The sequence below is a fragment of the Polypterus senegalus genome, chromosome 9, assembly GCF_016835505.1.
Source record: "Polypterus senegalus isolate Bchr_013 chromosome 9, ASM1683550v1, whole genome shotgun sequence".
NCBI classification, from domain to species: domain Eukaryota; kingdom Metazoa; phylum Chordata; class Cladistia; order Polypteriformes; family Polypteridae; genus Polypterus; species Polypterus senegalus.
In genome coordinates this window covers 112,528,220-112,551,971 of record NC_053162.1, presented here as the reverse complement: position 1 = coordinate 112,551,971, position 23,752 = coordinate 112,528,220, and the positions used below count along the sequence as shown (strand labels likewise).

At 38.8% G+C, this 23,752-nt stretch overlaps 1 protein-coding gene across 1 annotated transcript in view; it reads right to left on the bottom strand.

Annotated features, from left to right (window-relative positions):
- Positions 1 to 23,752, bottom strand: part of LOC120534889 (putative ATP-dependent RNA helicase TDRD12) — a 329,578-nt gene that overhangs the window by 53,017 nt on the left and 252,809 nt on the right. The window contains exon 12 of the mRNA XM_039762401.1: positions 9,563 to 9,745. Within this exon, the coding sequence (XP_039618335.1) occupies positions 9,563 to 9,745 (183 nt within the window). The remainder of the gene's footprint in view (positions 1 to 9,562; positions 9,746 to 23,752) is intronic.

Sequence of the window (23,752 nt, the reverse complement as noted above, 5' to 3'; positions counted from 1 at the left end):
GACCACAGCATGTTCAAAAAAAAAAAAAATTGAGGGAAACCTGTATTCATAATTTCATACAAATAAAAACTATAAATATAACCAGTACATTAAAATGCTAACTAAACATTCATTCTATTGATAAAAATCTTGCTTTGTAAATATTATATTAGGTACAAAGTCTGATTTGTGTTTACTCACTAAAGTCTGGCTTAGTAAATCTAAATCTAGCCAAGGCATCACCAGTACATTGCTTCATAAATCTAGAAATAAAAGCGGCCTTATGATAACTATATCTGACGAACTACAAATCGCCTTTCAAAAATTAAATTTACATCTTTTTAAGGAACTCGTATTACATATCAAAATGAATACCAGCTCGAATGTAGTACTAGCCTACAGACTACTAGGGTCACATTCAGTGTTCATGACAGAATTTGGCTGACTTGTCAGATTGAGCCATAAATTATGATCATGCAGTTTTGATGGGGAATTTTAATATATACATTTAGGGGAAAGAGACACTTTCAGCAAATTTTTACTTATTTGTTCAGTTCAGCAGGGTTTTCCCAAATGTCAATTGCCCAGCTCATAGTCAAACCCATATCTTATATCAAAGTATTACTTACAGAGTTGAGACTCAAAATGTAAATATCATATATTTAAATTACGTTACTTCTGATCACAATCTCATAAGTATGCTTGAGTCAGATTTGCCCTTAACAGTACATTCGCAGAAAAAAAGGACAGTAAGACATCTAGATTATAACTGTGCATTAAAATTTGTAGATATGTTGAGAAACTCGGGTATAAATGTTGAAGATAATCTGGACAAACTAATAACAAAATAGAATAATCTAGAAGAAAACAGGTAATTCAGTCCAGGAAAGCTCACCAGTCCTATACACTGTGGGACAAAGACAGGTAGACATGATGGTTTCACCACACACACACATATTTATTTACACTGTATATACACAAGAAGGTGAGCATGACCCAGTGCCGCAGCAACAATCACCCCTTTAAGTCCAGGCCTACTCACAATGCTTTTCTCTTCTCTGGTCCGCCTCCACTCCACTGAGCTCTGATCTCTTTCCTGACTCCAGCCATCGTCTGAAAGGAGGCAGTCCCTTGCTCCAGGTGTGTTCCGGCAACCTCCCACCGACACACCCCAGGGTGGTGGAAGTGCCGGCTGCGTACCCGGAAGCACTCCAGGTGTCCCCAGTCTTCATCCCCCTGGCCCTTCCGGGTGTGGCGGAAGTGCTGAGGTCCAGGGCTCCAAAGGGATGAGGGCACCCCCTGGCGGTGACCACAGATCCCTATAAGGTTGAGCTTCTGAGCTCTGTGCTCGTGGCCCTTAAAGGAACCAGGGCGGTCGCCCCCAAATGGTCTGGGGAAGGCGTAAGTTCTCCTCCAGTCTTCCTAGGTGTCCCGGCCGGGTCGCCACCTAAGCCATCTCCAACAACACTTCTTCCAAAAGAACATTAAGTCTACTTTTGAAAGTCCCTAAAGTCCTACTGTTTACCACACTGCTTGGTAACTTATTGTGCCTGTGGTTCTCTTTGTAAAGAAAAACATCTTAAGAGTGTGTGTGAAATTTACTCTTAACAAGCTTACACAACAGTCTCTCCATATTCTTCTCAATCCGCTGTACTAACCATCTATCATTTTAAACACTTCAATCATGTCTCCTCTTAATCTTCTTTTACTTAAACTGAAAAAGCTCAGCTCATTTAATCTTTCTTCATGTTTCATCCCCTGCAGCCCTGGAATCAGCCTATTCACTCTTCTTTGGAGTTTTCCTGTGCTGCTTTGTCATTTTTGTAGCCTGTTCACAGTACCCCAAGTGAGGAATAACCAGTACATTAGAGACATAACCTCTTTCAAATTGAACTCTACATATTGAACTATATAAATTAACATTCTGTTAGCTTTCTAAATGGCTTCTGAATACTGTCTCACAGCGGTTGCATCCACTATGACCTAAAATATTTTTCATAAGGCGTACTTAAGATTTTCAGACCTTCCACTGTATATTCAAACCTAACCTATACAGGTAGTCCCCAGGTTACATACACCCGACCTACAACATATGAACGGGGCCACAGCTGCGACGCATGCAACTCAGTAACTGCCAATCAATCTTCGGCCAGGGGACGCTGCACACGGTGGCTGGACGGAGACTGGAGGGGGTCAATTTCGCTGCTCGCGCAGTGTAGTTTGGTGTCCGTAAGGCGGCTCCCGGCGGCAAGCAGTTTCACTGCCCACCCCCCGCTGCAAGTGGTGACCCTGTTGTGGCTGAACGGAGGCCAATGAGGGTGAACAGGGAGGCTGGGGGTAGCATTGTAGTGTGCCTTGGATGTCTGCATGTTGAATGTGGGTGGTGGTGTGGCAGGACACTGCAGGCAGCATACTATAGTGGAGGGGACTGATGTGGGCTGGTGATGAACCGCCCCTCGCTGCCCCCATTCATTCTCAATAGCAAGTCTGCTTGTACTGTTACGCACATAGCAGGAAGTTGTCTCTTGTCAGTACAGGGTGGTCCAGATCTAATTCTGCAGATCCAGATCATCTGGATGACTTTGATTTATGCGGACGCGATTCCAGTTTGGCGCGAAGACGATTCTTCGTGTCGTCAGTTCGCACACTTCTCGATGGTCCGGGATTTTTCGGGTGATTTTCTATGTAATAAACTGAATAAGTTGTAGCATAATGAAAATTGCATAATTAGATCTGGACCACCCTATACATCAGACGTGTTCACGACTGGTTCCTAAATCTGCTGTGATAGCGTGTATAGTGCTATACAGAAGAGCTCATCTTAACCTTTTGTCTTCACCCTTCAAGAATGTTTCTGAAACACAAATCTGATGCAAGTGCTGGTGATAAGGTAAAGAAGAGAAAAACTATCACCATTGAAAATAAAGTAGAAATAATACAAAGGTCAGAGAGGTGAAACTCAATCATTCATTGACAGAGCACTTGGTTACAGTCGGTCAACAATAACATTTATTAATGTACCTGATCCGACTTACATACAAATTCAACTTAAGAACAAACCTACAGTCCCTATCTCGTACGTAAACCGGGGACTTCCTGTACTTCCTAAATGTAATACTTTACAATTACTTACACTAAATCTCATCTGCCACAAATCTGCCCAAGCCAGCATGCAGTCCAAGTCCCTCTATAATAATTCAAAGGATTCTTGGTTATCTGCCAATCCTCCTAGCTTGAGATCCTCTGCAAACTTAACCAATTTGCTACTTACATTCCATTCAAAATCATTAATATAAATTAAAAATAGCAATAGTCCCCTGCTGGACACCATTCCCAAAATTAGCCAATACTGAGAGTATTCCGTGCACCATCATCCTCTGCTTCCTTTGAGCCAATTCTGCACATATCTATATACAACACGCAGAAGTCACACCTCTTTTAGTTTAATGCCCAACATCATGTGGGAGCTTATCAAATGCTTTATGAAAGCTAAATAATGCTATGCAACACTGTGATTTTATCTTTTTATTGCTTCCTCACAGAATTCCACGTTAGTAAAACAGCCCTCCCCATGCTGACTGTTTAGTTAAATTCCCGTTCATGCCATTCTGTTGCATAATCTTATGCCTTATTATTCCTTGCATTAAGTCTACCTGTAATGCACATTAAGCGTATTGGCCTACAACGGCTTGGATTTGTCCAATTACACTTTTTATATAACGGATTAATTTTTAACATTTTCCAGTCTTAATCTAAGCAGTACTTCTCCCTCTACAATTTCCAATTTATCCACTACCTCCTTAATAGTCCCTTTTACCAACCTGAGGTTATATACTTCCTCACATGTGAAGACACTAGAAAAATGTGAGTTTACAGCATCTACTACTTCATTGTCTATATTTTTAAAATCCGCTATACTATTCCAATGCACTTAACCTCTTCCTTGACAATTCTTTTATTACTAAAATACTGAAAGAATCTCTTTGGGTCATTTATCATCTTATTAGGAACTAGCAGAATACCCGCGCTTCGCAGCGGAGAAGTAGTGTGTTAAAGAAGTTATGAAAAAGAAAAGCAAACATTTTAAAAATAACGTAAGATGATTGTTAATGTAATTGTTTTGTCATTGATATGAGTGTTGTTGTCATATCTATCTATTTATATATATATATATATATATATAGTGCAAAATAGCTGCGATTGGCAGCGGAGAAGTAAAAATAAAAGGAAACATTTTAATAATAGCGTAACATGATTGACAATGTAATTGTTTTGTAATTGTCATGAGTGTTGCTGGCATATATATATATATATATATATATATATATATATATATATATATATATATACACACACACAGACACATATATATACATATACATATATATACACATACTGTATATACACACAAACACACACATATATACATACTGTATATACACATATACATATCTACATATATACTGTATATACACATATATATATATCTACATATATATATTAGGGGTGGGACTCGATTAAAAAAATTAATCCAATTAATTAGAGGCTGTGTAAGAATTAATCTTGATTAATCGTATGTAATCGCACACGTAAATTTGCCCCAAATGCAAATGTTTTTTTTTTTATTTAAAAGCGGTTTTAGTGGGCGACAGAATCAAATAATAGACATGGACATGAATATTGTAAACTGAAGCTGTTTTAATTTCTGAAAAAAAAGCTTTTAAACTGCATTTGAATTCAAAACAGAAACAAAAATATCATCCCTGGTTAAAATTGGGCAGACTTAAAAATAAAGTGGTAGTTTAAGTACTTTAAGTACATTTTCAGAATAGTATTGTCTTTAAATAATAATAACCAAAATTTCACCATAAAGTGCAGTTTTCTTCTTAAAAAAATAAGTCAGAAACATAAAAGGTAATTTGACCAGCTTACTCTTTAAACTCTGAGTAACATTAGCCAAAATTATTTTGTACATTAGGCTAAAACAGTGTGATCATTGAACATTTTGTAATTAGATGTATTTAGAATTACTAACGGTCACGGAAGTCCAATGATCCCCAGTAAGAGCCACAAAGTCCGCTTTCTGTAATGCATCTAATTTTGCTTGCTTTTCAGTGTGCACAAAACCATGCTTTTATCAAGGCTTCGCTCGGAAGTCGAAATGATCAGTCGTAGGAGCGCGCTTTATTCCGACTCTAACATTTTTGTAGCTGTGATGTGTGCATCAGTGTAATGGATGTACCAGGAAATCATGCATTGACAAAAGTTCCGTTTGCTTGGAATTGAAAGTGTGATTAAATCGTTATTTTTAGCGTTATGGAGTACATGCATCGAAGCTTCTCAACTGTGCTTGTGCTAAGAAAGGGAAAATTTTAAAAATAGCGTAACATGATTCTCGTTAACCTAATATTTTTCATACGTCCCAAACCAAGGAGATGGGAAGGTAAAATGAATTGGGTAGCTGTACATAGTCAGTACATCCCTCTCCGGAATCGAACCTCGAATGTCGGCGTTAGAGGCGAAGACTCTACAATTGCGCCACCGCTTGTCTATGCTAAAGTATATATTGTAGATCGGGCTATAGATATACATTTATATATATACCCGTGTATCGCAGTGGAGAAGTAGAAGTTATGAAAAAGAAAAGGGAACATTTTAAAAATAGCGTAACATGATTGTCAATATACAGTAATTGTTTTGTGAGTGTTATTGAATGTTGCTGTCATCAAGGATTTGATTATCATTATTTCTTTCAATCAGGCTCGTATTTGTATGCGATGTGTTCAAGTTACATTCCGTGTTTGTCAATCGTTGTAAAGATAAGAGGTTTCATTCATCGATTAGTTCCTTACTGCATCAATAAACAGCTCGTCTTCTTTTTTATCTGTGATGTGACAAACTGCATGCACGGGTTTTTTACACTGTCTTCCTTTAGCGGGACATTCACTTTTTCCACCGTGTGCTTTGTTTCCACAGTAGCTGCATTTATGAATATGCTTATCAGGCGCTTCATATTTTTGCTGCCTTTTCAATTGTGTAATTCGGTTTTGTTCAGCTCTTTGGAACTGTTGCTTTTATCTGTGCACTGCGTCAGTTCACGTGAGCCACTCGGTGTACTTGCATCGAAGGTTCCCAGCTGTGCTGGTGCCATCTCGTGCTATGTCCATAGCTTTATTTAATGTTACCTTAGTCCTGGCACTTAAAACTTTCTCTGGCAGTTTCGCTGAGTTTGTGTCAAACACCACCCTGACCATCTCATCTTCCTCTCCATAAGCACAGTCCTTCACCCGTGAATATTTACCCGTGGCAGTTTGCTATTGGATTGCGCTGACGGATGGCCTTATATGGGCAGGCACTAAATTACAAGCGCCAGCGCAGCCTGTCTATGAACTTAATTTAAAGTGTAGGTTTACATCGTGCTTTGTTTCCGAAGTAGCAGAACTCGCTTCTTATTGTTTCGCTGCCTTCTCAATTATATAATGCATGTTTTCTTGAGCGCTTTTTTGAGGTCTTCCTGGTTTTCTATGTACTGCGTGATTACGTGGGAGGTGTGATGATGTCACACGAAACTCCATACGGCGTTGAAGCTCATCTCCATTACAGTAAATGGAGAAAAACTGCTTCCAGTTATGACCATTACGCGTAGAATTTTGATATAAAACCTGTCCAACTTTTGTAAGGAAGCTGTAAGGAATCAACCTGCCAAATTTCAGCCTTCCACCCACACGGGAAGTTGGAGAATTAGTGATGAGTCAGTGAGTGAGTGAGTGAGTGAGTCAGTGAGTGAGTGAGTGAGTGAGTGAGTGAGGGCTTTGCCTTTTATTAGTATAGATATTCCTCTCAAGCTACCTTTTAGTTTCCCTAATATCCTTCTTAAAGGTGACCCTCATGCTTTTATAAGCCCAATGATTAGCATTAGAGTTACTAATTTTAGACACCTTATAGAGCTGTAGACACCGCACTGTATAGTTTTTCTTTTAAATTTCCTACCAATTCCAAATTTAGGTATGTCATTGACCTGCATTATATGTAAAACATTATACGCCTATTCCACTGCTCTACAACTGTCTCCACACTCAAAAGCTTATCCCAGTCCATCCTCCTTATACGTTACCAAATCTATTCAAAATTTACTCTACAAAAGTTAAAGTTTAAATGTTTTATTCATTGTATATGTGATCTTCCAAAACTATGAGAACTGCATTATATTATGCTCACTTCTATCCTGATTACCACAAAATACTAAATCTACAGAGGCTACCCCCATGTTGGTACTTTAACATACTTTGTGAATTTCCCCTTGGGGATTAATATACTCCAGCAGCAGCATACTGATAAAAACAATATTAATTAAAGAGCAATAAAAAAAAAAGCAGTGCAAGATAAAAAACTTAAGGTGGAGAGTGCAAGGCAGGTATAACAGTCTAAAATCTTTTATAGTGTTAACATGTACTATCCAGGGTGCAATTGAAGAGTCGCATAGTGTGGGGGAGGAACGATCTCCTCAATCTGTCAGTGGAGCAGGACAGTGACAGCAGTCTGTTGCTGAAGCTGCTCCTCTGTCTGGAGATGATACTGTTCAGTGAACGCAGTGGATTCTTCATGATTGACAGGAGCCTGATCAGCCGCCATCGCTGTGCCACAGATGTCAAACTGTCCAGCTCCGTACCTACAATTGAGCTTTCCTTCCTCACCAGTTTGTCCAGGCGTGAGGCATCCCTCTTCTTTATGCTGCCTCCCCAGCACACCACTGCGTAGAAGAGGTCGTTCTCCACAACCATCTGACAGAACATCTGCAGCATCTTACTGCAGATGTTAAATGATGCCAGAATTCTAAGGAAGTATAGTCGGCTCTGTCCTCTCTTGTGTAGAGCATCAGAGTTGGCAGTCCACTCAAATTTATCTTCCACCTGCACTCTCAGGTATTTATAGGTCTGCACACAGTCACCTCTGATGATCACGGGGTCCATGAGGGGCCTGGGCCTCCTAAAATCCACCACCAGCTCCTTGGTCTTGCTGGTGTTCAGTTGTAGATGATTTGAGTAGCACCGTTTAACAAAATCCTTGATTAGGTTCCTATACTCCTCGTCCTGCCCACTCTTGATGCATCCCACGAGCAGTGTCACCAGCAAACTTTTGCACACGGCAGGACACCAAGTTTTATTGGAAGTCCGATGCATATAGGCTGAACAGGACCGGAGAAGGCACAGTGCCAGAAATCATGTGTATTAACTTCACTAGTTGAAAAGTAAACCTAGTTAATATTTTATGACAAAAATACCCCCTACAAGCTTGCCTTTCTATTATTTAAAAAAAAAACAGACACATTAAAATTACTGTCTGCATTAGGGGGTCTCATAGCACACTCCAAAAATAAGGCCCCTATCCTTAATGCTTTCCAGGTTAATCTAGACATTCTCACTAAGATATGCCTCATCATCCAACTGAAGACAATTTGCATTTAAATTCTGCTTTACATAAATGTCAATCCCCTGCCTCCTTTCCTGTTGAGTCTATCCTTCCTAAATAATGTATAATCATCTGTTATACTCATACTTATTTTACTTTTGCACTTAAATTTTGGTTAGAATTTAAGTTACTATACATATTTCTTTGTACACCATTTTTAATCTCCTCACGTACAGTTCTAAACCTCACCTATCCTAAACTGCCTCACCCAACTACCATTATTGCCTAATTTAAACAATCCTAGAAAAAAAACATTCATAAACTCAAGATCAAATTTAACCTGTCAAGATAGAACAGGTCCCATCTTTTATAAAATGATTTCCAATGCCCCTTAAGTCTATACCCTTCCACCCAAGACCAAGGTTTGAGAAGCCTATACCCTTCCATCCTAGGCTAAGGTTTGAGCCAGGCACTAAGCATTGTGATCTCTCTAGTTATACCTAGACTGGCACATGGCTCAGGTATAACTTCAGAGAAGACCATGTCAATTCTACTCTTCAGCCTGGTACTTAATTCTTTAAACTTCAATTGCAGAACTAACTGGCTACCCCTATGTACAGTATGTAATTTGTTCCAATACGGACAATGAAAATGGGATCCACCCCCCACCTCCCTCTAGCCAAGAGTCTATCAACTGTTCTAGCAAGATTTACCACCTGTGCCTCCAGAAGTCAAAAAGCTGTGCAAGATTCTCTGTCTCTGAAGCAAACTTGCGCTTCAGTCCTCCTAATGACTGAGTGCTCCACTACTACAACCTTTCTCTTTCAAAGAACTGGTCTTCAAATGGCCAGGTTGGGGACCTTCATACCTGGTTACCACTTCAAAATCTTCAGATCGGCATGGACCTGAAAACATTGACAATAGCAAATATGGGACTGATGACCCTGAACAATGCGCACTCTTTGCTTTCAACTGTAGTACACCCATCTCTAACTGTCTAGTCTGGAGTCTCTTCCCAAGCCATCTTAGACGAGCACACTATCCCGGTAAAGGACACCAGGGTCAGGTCTACCAATGTGTGACACTAGTCTGGTGAACATGGCACACCATGAAAATTTACTCTCAAAACATGTAAATTGAGAACTTTACAAATAAAAGCAAACTAGAGAATTACCCCATGTAAAGATGGAGAGGTATAAATTGAAGAGTACTGAAGGAACCGGAGTAGCGGGGGAATGAAAAGCATTGGATCATTTCCTTTATGAGATATAGCAACAACATCACATCCACGAATAATTGCAGGCCAAGTGTAACTTTCTTCAAAATTAGGCCCTTTGTATTTCTTCTTTCTAAGTATCTGTAAAAAGAAAACACATGTTTCAACAAAAAGTTTGTCAAATCTTGTATATTAAAACCACATTGATTTATATTTTCGTTTTCAAAGAGAGTGTTGACAAACTTTTTATCCACATATAGATTTATGATGCATATTGTTACAGGCCAATTTATTTCTACTGTCTGATACCTGAAAGAATTATGAAAAATATATAAAATTACATAAGAGAAGACCCATAATATAAAATAAACATTTGCTGACAGGTTCCTATTGATTGCTCTTGAAACTATGCACTATTGAAACTTTACAAATAGACTTTGGAACACAAATGTATGAAACTAGAAAAAAAACCATAAAACACTATTAGCTTGAGGATTAACTAAACTCAGTAACTACATCCTCCAGTGATATTTTGAGCACAATAAACATATTTGCTGATTAAACAGCTACTACAGAAGGCTAGAACTGGTATCAAGTTTACAACTGAAAACACATCCGTTGTAATTATATTTTTTGTACTAAGGGTCAAGGTCGGAGGATACATGGTTAGAAAGAAAGAACATTATTTGTCCACAGGGGGAACGCTGGCTTATTCAAAGCTCTTTCAATATAAACGCACACACACATATATATATATATATACACATATATATATATATATGTATATATATATACATATATATATATATATATATATATATATATATATATATATATATATATATATATATATATATATATATATATATATATATATATATATATATATATATATACACATATATATATATGTATATATATATACACATATATATATATATATATATATATATATATATATATATATATATATATATATATATACACATATATATATATATATATATATATATATATATACACACATATATATATATATACACATATATATATATATATATACATATATATATATATATATATATATATATATATATATATATATATATATATATATATATATATATATATATATATATATATATATATATATATATATATATATATATATATATATATATATATATATATATATATATATATATATATATATATATATATATATATATACATATATATATATATATATATATATATATATATATCTACTATTATCCTAGCATTTCCACCCATCTGTTATCTTGGGCGGGTCGGTGCCGACCCGTGTCTTAAATCAGCCTCCCTCAACCCTCAAACATTTTTTTATCATCCAGTTTGTTTCCTTACCTCTTGGTTACCTTGTTAGGCTTCCTTATCCATGAAAAGATTTTAAAATTTTTGGTGTGGCCCTCAGAAGATGTCAATAAAACGGCCCAGTCCAAAAAAATTGGTAAAATAAACCTCAGGAGAATTATACAAATAAATCAAAGGTTTATATGTTACCTGACTATTACTGAGGGGTATTAGAACACAACTGTAAAAAAAAAATTTCAATTTTTTATTTTAATAATATTACTATCAATATCAATATTATTAATATAGTAACATCTGTGGTGTTAGGGTCGGTTTTGACCCATATATATTTACTTCAAGAAGAAGGCAAAAAAAGTATTTTTTTTCCAAAAGTTGAACTTTAATTCAATTACAAAGACAAAGCCAAACAAGTAAGACAAAATAAAATACAAAATAAATTACAAAATGTAGATCAAACAAACAATCAAACCAATAGAATTAGTAGTATGCGGTGGTAGGGTGGTAGCTCTCCAGGAGCAGGATTGCTACTGTATGTTTACACTATGTGCAAGTAGGACAGTAAGTGACATTTTTAGTGTGCTCTTTGCAAATATATTTCTTGCATTTGGCACACATGGAATTGGTTTTTCTGTCCTTGCTGCTTGGGCAGACCTGACAGCGCTTTCTTTTGGAATCCGGCAGCCTCTCTGGGTCTGGGTCTGTGGCTGTGGCAGGGGCGGGCTAAAGGGAAGGATGCTGGTGCTGAAGCTCTTCGTCTTCCTGCTGACCACTCCTGGATTGAACATCAAAGGCAGGCGCTGCACCCATCTCTCCCAGACATCCCTTATGGGAGCAAGCTTGTCACATCTTGCTCTCATGTCTCGGTTGTCAAACCTGAGGGACTCTCGAGATCATGTGGAAGCTCTTCAGTGACATCGTGGCCCGAAAAATATTTCTGCCTGTTGCTGTGTCCCAGAGACTGGCTGTGGCCTCATTGCTGGATCGGTATACTCCAGCAAGAAGAAGAATTCAATATAAGCATCCAGGAATTCTTCATCAAAGTCAATCCATGTGTCTCCGTAGACTTTTGTCCTTCTAGGTTTGTCATGTCAAGTATTATTTTCTTCAGCGATGATGGCATGAACTGTTCAAAACTTGTTTTGATGTCACTTATCCTTGTTATGGCAAACCTTGTGACCCCAGGAGTCATTCTGATGATATTTTCAGCAGCTGCCCTGCCAGTTGTCCTGCGAGTCTCGTCAGTTGGTACTAACCTCCAGGAGATGCTGCCATTCTTGGACTGTACTACTTCAGCTGGTGGGGAAACTGCTTCAGAGGTGATCTCCTCCTCAGACTCTGTGTCTTCTGACTGACACTCCACAATGTCTTCCTCCTCTGAGTCCACCTCATCAGTGTCGCTGTGCCACTCTGTAACTTGTCCTTCAGCTAGGATATGATCCAGAGCTTGGAGTGCTGTGAATCTGGCCATTTTTACCTCTGCAAATTAGATGCTCTCTCTCCAGTCACAATCACCAAACTGAACTGGTCTGGGTCTGTTTTGTCTGGGCTGTCTCTGTTTTTTTACTGGGGAGGTGTGAAGAGATAAGCCCCTGACTACAGCTCGGGGATGGGAGGCCTGCTACCTGACAGAGTTGTGTGGGGGCCAGAGTGAGCTGAGAGTGTGTTTATACTGTAACTTAAGTTTGGCCAGTATTTATTGTTTTATGATCTCTTATTGTACCCTGGGTCGTGGCCGACCCGGTAAGACCACAGGCAGTGAATTTCTGATTAGAGAAATAATTTACCTTTATTTATTTATTTTTTTTTTTTTTCTTGTTTAAATGGAAGTTTCAAAAATAGAAAAAGCCTTGATGCAGTAAACAAAATGTATGTGGTACTTTTATGCATTTAAAACTTGAAAACGGGTCGGTACCGACCCTAGGGTAATAGTAGGGATATATATATATATATATATATATATATATATACACATATATATATATACACACATATATACATACATATATACATATATATATATATATACATATATACATATATATACATATATATATATATAGTAGCGACCGTGGTCGAGTCTTGAAGATTTTCAAGCCGATTTCGCAGTAACCTCTTCCAAGCTGTCGGCTAGCGGATTGCCAGCATTAGGCACGCAGCTGTACCCAGCTCTTTAAGTACGAAGCCGCCGTGTCCCATACACGCCGCACTCACGAGCCGCCCGGCAGCACGCAGCTGTACCCAGCTTCTTAAGTAACGAGCACTTTCGTGTCCCATACACCGCGACTCCGAGTGTCACGGCATTAATTGCTTAGATGAAATCTTAGCAATGAATAACAGCTCTGTCCTGTTGTATCTCTTTATTCACAGATAGCCAGAAAGCAAAGCTCAAATTCATCCGCTTAACCACTGTCAAGGTCAAAAACAAAACAACATTTCTTAACGGCGGTATCTATTTACATTTTTACAACCCCGGACGGCGATATCCCAACCCACCCCACCGAGACTCAGCACAAACACATATAACATTTACAACAGGAAAGACAATTACTGAACTTAGTTAATCTTTACACACAATAACTTTCACATAAATTTCCCATAAATTCCCCACAACTATTTTACGTAATTTACCCACAGATCACTCCGCCAGCTGACTGCCGGTTTACTACAACATATATATATATATATATACACATATATATATATATACACACATATATATATATATACACACACATATATATATATACACATATATATACACATATATATACATATATATATACATATATATATATACACATATATATACATATATATACACATATATATATACATATATATATATACACATATATATATATACACATATATATATACACATATATATATACACACATATATATATATAAATACATATATATATATATATATATACACATATATACACACATATATATATATATACACATATACATATATACATATATACACATATATATATACACATATATATATATATACACATATACATATATATATATATACACATATACATATATATACATATATATATATACACATATATATATACACACATATATATATATACATATATATATACATATATATATACATATATACATATACATATACATATATACTGTACATATACATATACACATATACATACATATATATACATATATATACATACACACATATATATACAGTGGAACCTCGGTTTACGAGTTTCTTGCAAGACGAGCAAAAATTTTTAATAAATTTTGACTTGATAAACGAGCGATGTCATGCAATACGAGCAGTATGGATACACTTTGTCTGCTGAGCGTCATGTGTTCACAACTGAGCTGATGGTTCTTCTCTCTCTCTCCTTGTCTCACTCACTTACCCAGCACCTCTCTCTCTCTCTCTCCTTATCTTGCTTGCTTCCTCACCCAGCGCGTCTCTCTGTTTACAGCGCGTCTCTCTCTCTCTCTCATCTCGCTTGCTCGCCCAGCGCGTCTCTCTCTCTCTCTCCTTATCTCGCTCGCCCACCGCGTCTCTCTCTCTCTCTCTCTCCTTATCTCGCTCGCCCAGCGCATCTCTCTGTTTGCATTGTGACTGTGTGTGTGTGCGCTGTGAAGTGCGAGTCCCCATCTTGCTCCCCAAAACACGAAGCTAAGTCTCAGTACTTTAACACTAGTTTTAGGTATGTCATTGACCTGCATTATATGTAAAACATTATACGCCTATTCCACTGCTCTACAACTGTCTCCACACTCAAAAGCTTATCCCAGTCCATCCTCCTTATACGTTACCAAATCTATTCAAAATTTACTCAACAAAAGTTAAAGTTAAAATGTTTTATTCATTGACGGTAAATATACATTGAGACGGAGGAGGTCACCCCCGAAAATCTTCCAGAATGGGCTGGTCCTTCTACATCTTCGCAGATTGCAAATGCCTCCGAACACAAACTGAGTGTTAACGAACAATCAGATTTTGTGCGTTTGCAGCATACTGATAGCTCATTAGAATATGCATTTAAACAGGCTCGCCCTGCTAATGACTCTTATTACCAAGAGCGTAATTCCGGGGGGGTGAAAACCCCACACTTTATAGAAAAGGACGGTTGCCTTTTCAGAGTGATCTCAGATCATTTGGAGGGGGAATTTATTGAGCAACTGGTGGTACCTGAAGCACATAGGGAAACTGTTTTGCATCTGGCACATTCACACATCTTGGGGGAACACCTAGGTGCCGACAAAACTAGAGACCGGTTATCAAAACGATTTTATTGGCTTAATATGGGAAAAGATGTTGAACGATTTTGTACTTCATGTCCAGACTGCCAGATCGTCTCTGCTTATAAGCCTCCTCGGGCTCCCCTTTGTCCTATGCCCACATTGGAAGTTCCCTTTCAGCGTGTGGGATTAGATATTGTGGGACCTTTACCTAAGACTAAGGATGGGTACCAATATTTGCTGGTGTTGGTTGATTATGCGACACGATATCCAGAAATGATTGCGCTGAAAAGGCCAACTCTTCACTGTAGCCAAAGCACTATGTGAAACTTTTACTCGTATTGGTATCCCTAGAGAAATCTTAACTGATCAGGCACACCTTTCACTTCTCGTGATGAAACAATTGTGTGACAGCTTTGCTATTAAGAAATTGAGTACTACTGTTTACCATCCTCAAACGAATGGTTTAACCGAGCGATTTAACAAAACATTGAAACAGATGATCAGGCGAGTTGCTCATAATGATCCCACAACATGGAACACTGTCCTACCTTTTGTTTTGTAGCGTGCGAGAATCACCACAGGCGTCCACTGGCTTGAGTCCCTTCGAGTTGTTATTCGCAGGCGGCGCGAGGCATCCTGGATGTGGTATGTGAGGAATGGATAGGAAACGAGAGAGCAGCTAAGGTCCAAGCTTTGCAGATCGACTAATTTCGTTGCAAGACAGAATTTCTATGCTTTCCTCTATTGCTGTGGAACACCAACAACGAGAACAGGAAACTCAGAAGCGTCTTTACGATAGGCGCAAGCTCCGTGAGTTCAAACCTGGCGATCGTGTTTTGGTACTGGTTCCCTCGGATCCACACAAATTCTTAGCTAAATGGCAGGGCCCGCCATTATTGAGGAGCGTATGAGTCCGTAAATTACAAGGTTAGAATACCAGGCGGCGCAAACCATTCCAGATTTTACACATTAACCTCTTGAAGGAATGGCACGACCGACAAGAGGTTAACACTTCCTTGGCTGCTGTTTCTCAGACCGATGTTACCATTGGTAACGATCTTACTGACACGCAAAAGACAGAACTGTTATCTTTGATAGAACGGAACACTGATGTCTTTTCAGATTTACCAGGCAAGACTAACATTACAAAACATAAAATTACCACTGAACCTGATGTTCGCGTACAGATGCGCCGTCGGATACCGGAAGCGCGAAATATTGTGCGCGAAGAGGTAAAAAAGATGCTGACACTGGGTGTAATTCGTGAAAGTAAAGTGACTGGTGCAGCCCAGTCGTATTAGTCCCAAAGCAAGACGGTTCGGTTCTGTATCGATTTCAGACGCTTGAATAAGGTCTCTAAATTCGATGCTTATCCCATGCCCCGTGTCGATGAACTGTTGGAAAAACTGGGTCAGGCGAGCTATATCTCCACGCTAGATCTCACGAAAGGCTATTGGCAGGTGCCTTTAGAGGCTAGCAGTTGTGAGAAAACGGCATTTGCGACTCCTGACGGACTCTATGAATTTACAAGACTCCCGTTTGGTCTTCACGGGCACCTCTAACTTTTCAGAGTATGATGGATCAGATCCTACGTCCTCATTCTGAATATGCTGGGGCATACCTTGACGATGTCGTGATTTTTAGCAATGATTGGAAAACACACTTAGAGCGCTTCAAGCCGTTCTTGAAAGCTTGAGACAGGCTGGCCTTACTGCTAACCCTAAGAAATGTAAACTAGGCATGTCCGAGACTCATTACTTAGGCTATTCTATGGGCAAGGGTTTACTTAGGCCACAATTAAGGAAAATAGAAGAAATGCTTGTTTACCCGAGACCTGAGACCCAGAAACAAGTTTGCGCTTTTCTGGGACTCGCTGGTTACTACAGAAAATTCATTCCAAATTTTGCACATAGAGCTGCTCCTCTTACAGAACTTACTAGAGGCAGAAAAAACCGACCTATCTTGTGGACAGAAAATTGCGAACGTTCTTTCAACGATTTAAAAAAAGCATTGTCTTCTTACCCGGTTCTAAGGAACCCGGATTTCACAAAAGATTTTATCTTGCATACAGACGCAAGTGCATTTGGTGTGGGCGCAGTCCTGTCACAAATTTTGATGGAGAAGAACATCCAATCACATATTTGAGTAGGAAATTACTTCCTAGGGAACGCAATTATTCTACAATTGAGAAAGAATGCTTGGCAATTAGGTGGGCTGTGGAAGCGCTTCGCTATTACTTGTGGGGACAAAACTTCACTTTGGTAACTGATCATGCTCCACTTCAGTGGTTGTACCGACAGAAAGATACAAACTCTCGTCTAATGAGATGGTTTCTGGGTTTACAACCTTACAGTTTCACAGTAAAGCACCGACCAGGTTCTGAACACGTCAACGCAGACGTATTATCCCGACTACATGAACTTGGTACAGAGAGTCGCTTGATTCACAGGAATGTGAATAAAGCTGAGGGGGAGGGTGTGAGCTGGAGGGCTGATCGCACCCCAAATAGAGACAGACGCCCTGGGAAAACCACAAACCCTGAAACACTGACTACCCTCACATTGCTCCTTATCCTTGCACTATAACGCGTAATACAAGCCTCACGCGGTACTCCGCCGACTTATAAGCCTTGCAGCGCCTGTCAGTTTTGGAATTGATTGTTTGCTTTTATCTCTCTCTGCTCCTAGCGGAACTGTCATCTCTGACTTGTCATGGAGCACGTTTAAGCTCATGTGTTTGAATAAAAATCCTTCTTGTTTCTACGACCTCCTGTGTCTCTGTGCAAATCTGTGTCCCAAGCGTGACAAGATATACACACACACACATATACATATATGTGTGTGTATATATATATACATATATATATATATACATATACATATATGTGTGTGTATATATATACACATACATATATATATATATATATATATATATATATATATATATATTATTACACACACACAAAAAAGTTGGGACACTATACAAATCCTGAATAAAAACTGAATGCAATGATGTGGAGGTGCCAACTTCTAATATTTTATTCGGAATAGAACATAAATCACAAAAGTTTAAACTGAGAAAATGTATCATTTTAAGGGAAAAATATGTTGATTCAGAATTTCATGGTGTCAACAAATCCCAAAAAAGTTGGGACAAGGCCATTTTCACCACTGTGTGGCATCTCCCCTTCTTCTTACAACACTCAACAGATGTCTGGGGACCGAAGAGACCCGTTTCTCAAGTTTAGAAATAGGAATGCTCTCCCATTCTCGTCTAATACAGGCCTCTAACTGTTCAATCGCCTTGGGCCTTCTTTGTCACACCTTCCTCTTTATGATGCGCCAAATGTTCTCTATAGGTGAAAGATCTGCACTGCAGACTGGCCATTTCAGTACCCGGATCCTTCTCCTACGCAGCCATGATGTTGTGATTGATGCAGAATGTGGTCTGGCTTTATCTTGTTGAAAAATGCAGGGTCATCCCTGAAAGAGATGACGTCTGGATGGGAGCATATGTTGTTCTAGAATCTGAATATATTTTTCTGCATTGATGGTGCCTTTCCAGACATGCAAGCTGCCCATGCCGCACGCACTCATGTAACCCTATACCATCAGAGATGCAGGCTTCTGAACTAAGCGTTGATAACAACTTGGGTTGTCCTTGTCCTCTTTGGTCCGGATGACATGGCGTCCCAGATTTCCAAAAAGAACTTCGAATAGTGACTCGTCTGACCACAGAACAGTCTTCCATTTTGCCAAACTCCATTTTAAATGATCCCTGGCCCAGTGACAATGCCTGAGCTTGTGGATCTTGCTTAGAAATGGCTTCTTCTTTGCACTGTAGAGTTTCAGCTGGCAACAGCGGATGGCACGGTGGATTGTGTTCACTGACAATGGTTTCTGGAAGTATTCCTGAGCCCATTCTGTGATTTCCTTTACAGTAGCATTCCTGTTTGTGGTGCAGTGTCGTTTAAGGGCCCGGAAATCACGGGCATCCAGTATGGTTTTACGGCCTTGACCCTTACGCGACAGAGATTGTTCCAGATTCTCTGAATCTTTGGATGATGTTATGCACAGTTGATGATGATAGATGCAAAGTCTTTGCAATTTTTCGCTGGGTAACACCTTTCTGATATTGCTCCACTAGCTTTCTGCGCAAAATTGTGGGAATTGGTGATCCTCTACCCATCTTGGCTTCTGAGAGACACTGCCACTCGGAGAAGCTCTTTTTATACCCAATCATGTTGCCAATTGACCTAATTAGTGTTTATTGGTCTTCCAGCTCTTCGTTATGCTCAGATTTACTTTTTCCAGCCTCTTATTGCTACTTGTCCCAACTTTTATGGGATTTGTTGACACCGTGAAATTTTGAATCAACATATTTTTCCTTTAAAATGATACATTTACTCGGATTAAACGTTTGATCTGTCATCTACGTTCTATTACAAATAAAATATTGACATTTGCCATCTCCACATCATTGCATTCAGATTTTATTCACAATTTGTTTAGGGTCCCAACTTTTTTGGACTCCGGTTTTTGTGTATATATATACACACACATATATATATATATATATATATATATATATATATATGTGTGTATATATATATATACAGTCATGTGAAAACATTAGAACACCCTTTGAAAGCATGTGGTTTTTTGTAACATTTTTAATAAATGGTTATTTCATCTCCGTTTCAACAATACAGAGATTAAAGTAATCCAACTAAACAAAGAAAACTGAAGAAAAGTCTTTTCAAGATCTTCTGTAAATGTCATTCTACAAAAATGCCTATTCTAACTGAGGAAAAGATAGGACACCCTTGCCCTAATAGCGAGTGTTACCTCCTTTGGCTGAAATAACTGCAGTGAGACGGTTCTTGTAGCCATCTACCAGTCTTCGACATCGGTCTGAGGAAATTTTACCCCACTCCTCAATGCAGAACTTTTTCAGCTGTGCGATGTTTGAGGGTTTCTTGCACGTACAGCCCTTTTCAAGTCACCCCACAGCATCTCAATGGGATTCAAATCTGGACTTTGACTTGGCCATTCCAGGACTCTCCATTTCTTCTTTTTCAGCCAATCTTTGGTTGATTTACTAGTATGTTTTGGGTCATTGTCATGTTGCATGGTCCAGTTCCGCTTCAGCTTTAATTTTCTAACTGATGGTCTACATGTTCTTCAAGCACCTTCTGATACACAGTAGAATTCATCGTGGATTCTATGATGGTGAGCTGACCAGGTCCTGCTGCAGCAAAGCAGCCCCAAACCATGACACTTCCACCTCCATGCTTCACAGTTGGTATGAGGTTCTTTTCTTGGAATGCTGTGTTTGGTTTACGCCAAACATGTCCTCTGCTGTTGTGTCCAAATAATTCAATTTTGGACTCATCTGTCCAAAGAACATTATTCCAGAAGTCCTGGTCTTTGTCAACTTTATCTCTGGCAAATGTCAGTCTGGCCTCGATGTTTCTCTTGGAAAGCAAAGGTTTCCTCCTTGCACACCTCCCATGCAAGTTAAACTTGTACAGTCTCTTTCTGATTGTAGAGGCATGTACTTCTACATCAACAGTAGCCAGAGCCTGCTGTAGTTCTCGAGATGACAATTTAGGGTTTTTGGAGACCTCTTTTAGCATCTTGCGGTCTGCTCTTGGGGTGAACTTGCTGGGGCGACCAGTCCTGGGCATGTTGGCAGTTGTTTTGAAAGCCCTCCACTTGTAGACTATCTTCCGGACAGTGGAATGGCTGATTTCAAAATCTTTTGAGATCTTTTAAATCCCTTCCCAGACTCATAGGCTGCTACAATCTTTTTCTGAAGTCCTCTGACAGCTCTTTTGTTCTCACCATGGTGCTCACTCTCACTTCAACAGTCAGGAGCACACCAAACTAAATGTCTGAGGTTTAAATAGGGCAAGCCTCATTCAACATGCAGAGTAACGATCTACTAATTATGTGCACCTGGTGTGATATACCTGTGTGAGATCTGAGCCAATTTAAGAGGGAATACATGTGAGGGTGTCCTATCTTTTCCTCAGTTAGAATAGGCATTTTGTAGAATGACATTTACAGAAGATCTTGAAAAGACTTTTCTTCAGTTTTCTTTGTTTAGTTGGATTACTTTAATCTCTGTATTGTTGAAACGGAGATGAAATAACCATTTATTAAAAATGTTACAAAAAACCACATGCTTTCAAAGGGTGTCCTAATGTTTTCACATGACTGTATATATATACACACACACACACACACACACACACACACACACACATACACATATATATATATATACACACACACACACATACATATATATATATATATATATATATATATATATACATACACACACATACATATATATGTATATATATATATATATACACACATATATACACACACACACACACATACATATATATATATATATATATATATATATATATATACATATATATATATATATATACACATTAGGCTTGGGCGGTAAAACGGTAATATGGTATCCCGCGGGATCTAAAAATAGCAACTGTGTCAGTTTCAATACCGTTACACCGTCATAAAAACAATGCACTTATATAGGAGACAAGGATTAAATATTAAATATAATTTATTTAATGCCTAAAAATGCGTATGCGATGCGTGGTTGTCATCACGTGACAGCGTGGAGGAGAAAGAGAGAGGTGGGGAAAGATGGCGAGTCGAGCACCAAGTGACCTGGTCTCGATAAAGAACACAACTTATGCAGTTTGGCAGTATTTCGGGTTTCGGACGAACGAGAAGGGAGAGGCGGTAAATACGGACGAGGCAATTTGCAAATTGTGCAACAAAAAGGTGACCGCGAGAGATGGAAATACATCGAACCTAAGGTCGCATATACGAAACCACCATCCACTCACTGTTGCGAGGATGGACCCGAGTTCACTCAGTGCAACAGTTTCAACGCCTCCCGATGCAGGACCAACAACATTTAGGTCCACCGCCCGTACGCAGCCGACGATAATGGGGCCTTCGGGAAAGCAACAAAGTACAAAAGGGACAGTGTCCGTTGCAAAACCTGTACTGATGCAGTGACAAAATACTTGGCGAAGGAAATGGTCTCTTTCCACACAGTGGAAAAAGTCTTTACGGACATGGTAAAGGTCCTAGATGCCCAGTACGAGCTGCCTGGACGGAAATATTTCTCACAAACAGCCGTCCCACATGTATATAGTAAAGTTAGAGACAATGTTCAAGTGCTGCTGTCAGCGTCACACAGTTATTCCTTAACAACTGACATGTTGTCGTCAGTTAACATGACACCATATATGTCTCTGACTGTCCATACTATTACACCTGACTGGAAACTTGAATCCAAATGCCTCCAAACTACGTATTGGCTGTCACAAATGGATTGCATGACCAGAGGTAAAAAACCGAGCGCGCCCTCGGACTGTGCCGTAATATTGTCGGGGCCTTTTCACACAGCTGGCAACGTAAGCATGAACTCCACAAGAAGCAAGTGGACTTGGGACTCCCAAAACATAGTCTCATAACGGTAAGCATAAAACGTGCAGAGAGTTCCTCAGGGGCAGGGGCTCAAATATAAAAAAAGGGATATATATATATATATATATATATATATATATAGGTATATATATTAGGTATTTATATATATATATATATGCTTTGCATCACATAAATTATATTGAAAAGTAGGCTATATTAAAATAGAAAACCATTTTTTAAATTGTAATTTTTTTCCTGTATTTTTTTATCAAGTAAATGCAGGCTTGATGCGCATAAGGGACTTATTTAGCCTGAAATAAATGTGCATGCAAATTTCACCAAGTGGAATAATATACGTTAATGGACTTATTTATTTATGCATTCATTCGTTTATTTAGGCCTATTTATTCATTCATTCGTTTATTTATGCCTATTTATTTATTCATTCGTTTATTTATGCCTATTTATTCATTCGTTTATTTATGCCTATTTATTCATTCATTTGTTTATGCCTATTTATTCATTCATTTGTTTATTTAGGCCTATTCATTCATTTAGATAGATAGATAGATAGATAGATAGATAGATAGATAGATAGATAGATAGATAGATAGATAGATACTTTATTTAATCATTTATTCATCATTCATTAATTAATTCATCCATCCATCCGTCGGCAGGACTTCGCAACTCGCTGGGGCTCCAAACTGGCAATGGTGGAGCGAATCCTCGAGCAGGCCCAAGCGATCAGACATGTCCTGTCTGATGACAGAAGGAGCAGCCTGTCCCTGATCTGGCAGGACATGGACGTCTTGAAAGCTGTTCACGAAGCACTGAAACCAGTCGGTGACTTCACTGATATTTTGTCAGGAGAAAATAATGTGACCAGTTCCTGTATCCTCCCTCAGCTCTGCAGGGACGATGTGTTGGCTGCGTCAGAAAATGACCCACAGCTAACCAAGTCAATCAAAACTGGAATTCTAACAAAGCTGGAGGCCAAGTATGAATCCAATTCAGTGCGCAAAATATTGCGAAAATGCACTTTCCTCGACCCTCGTTAC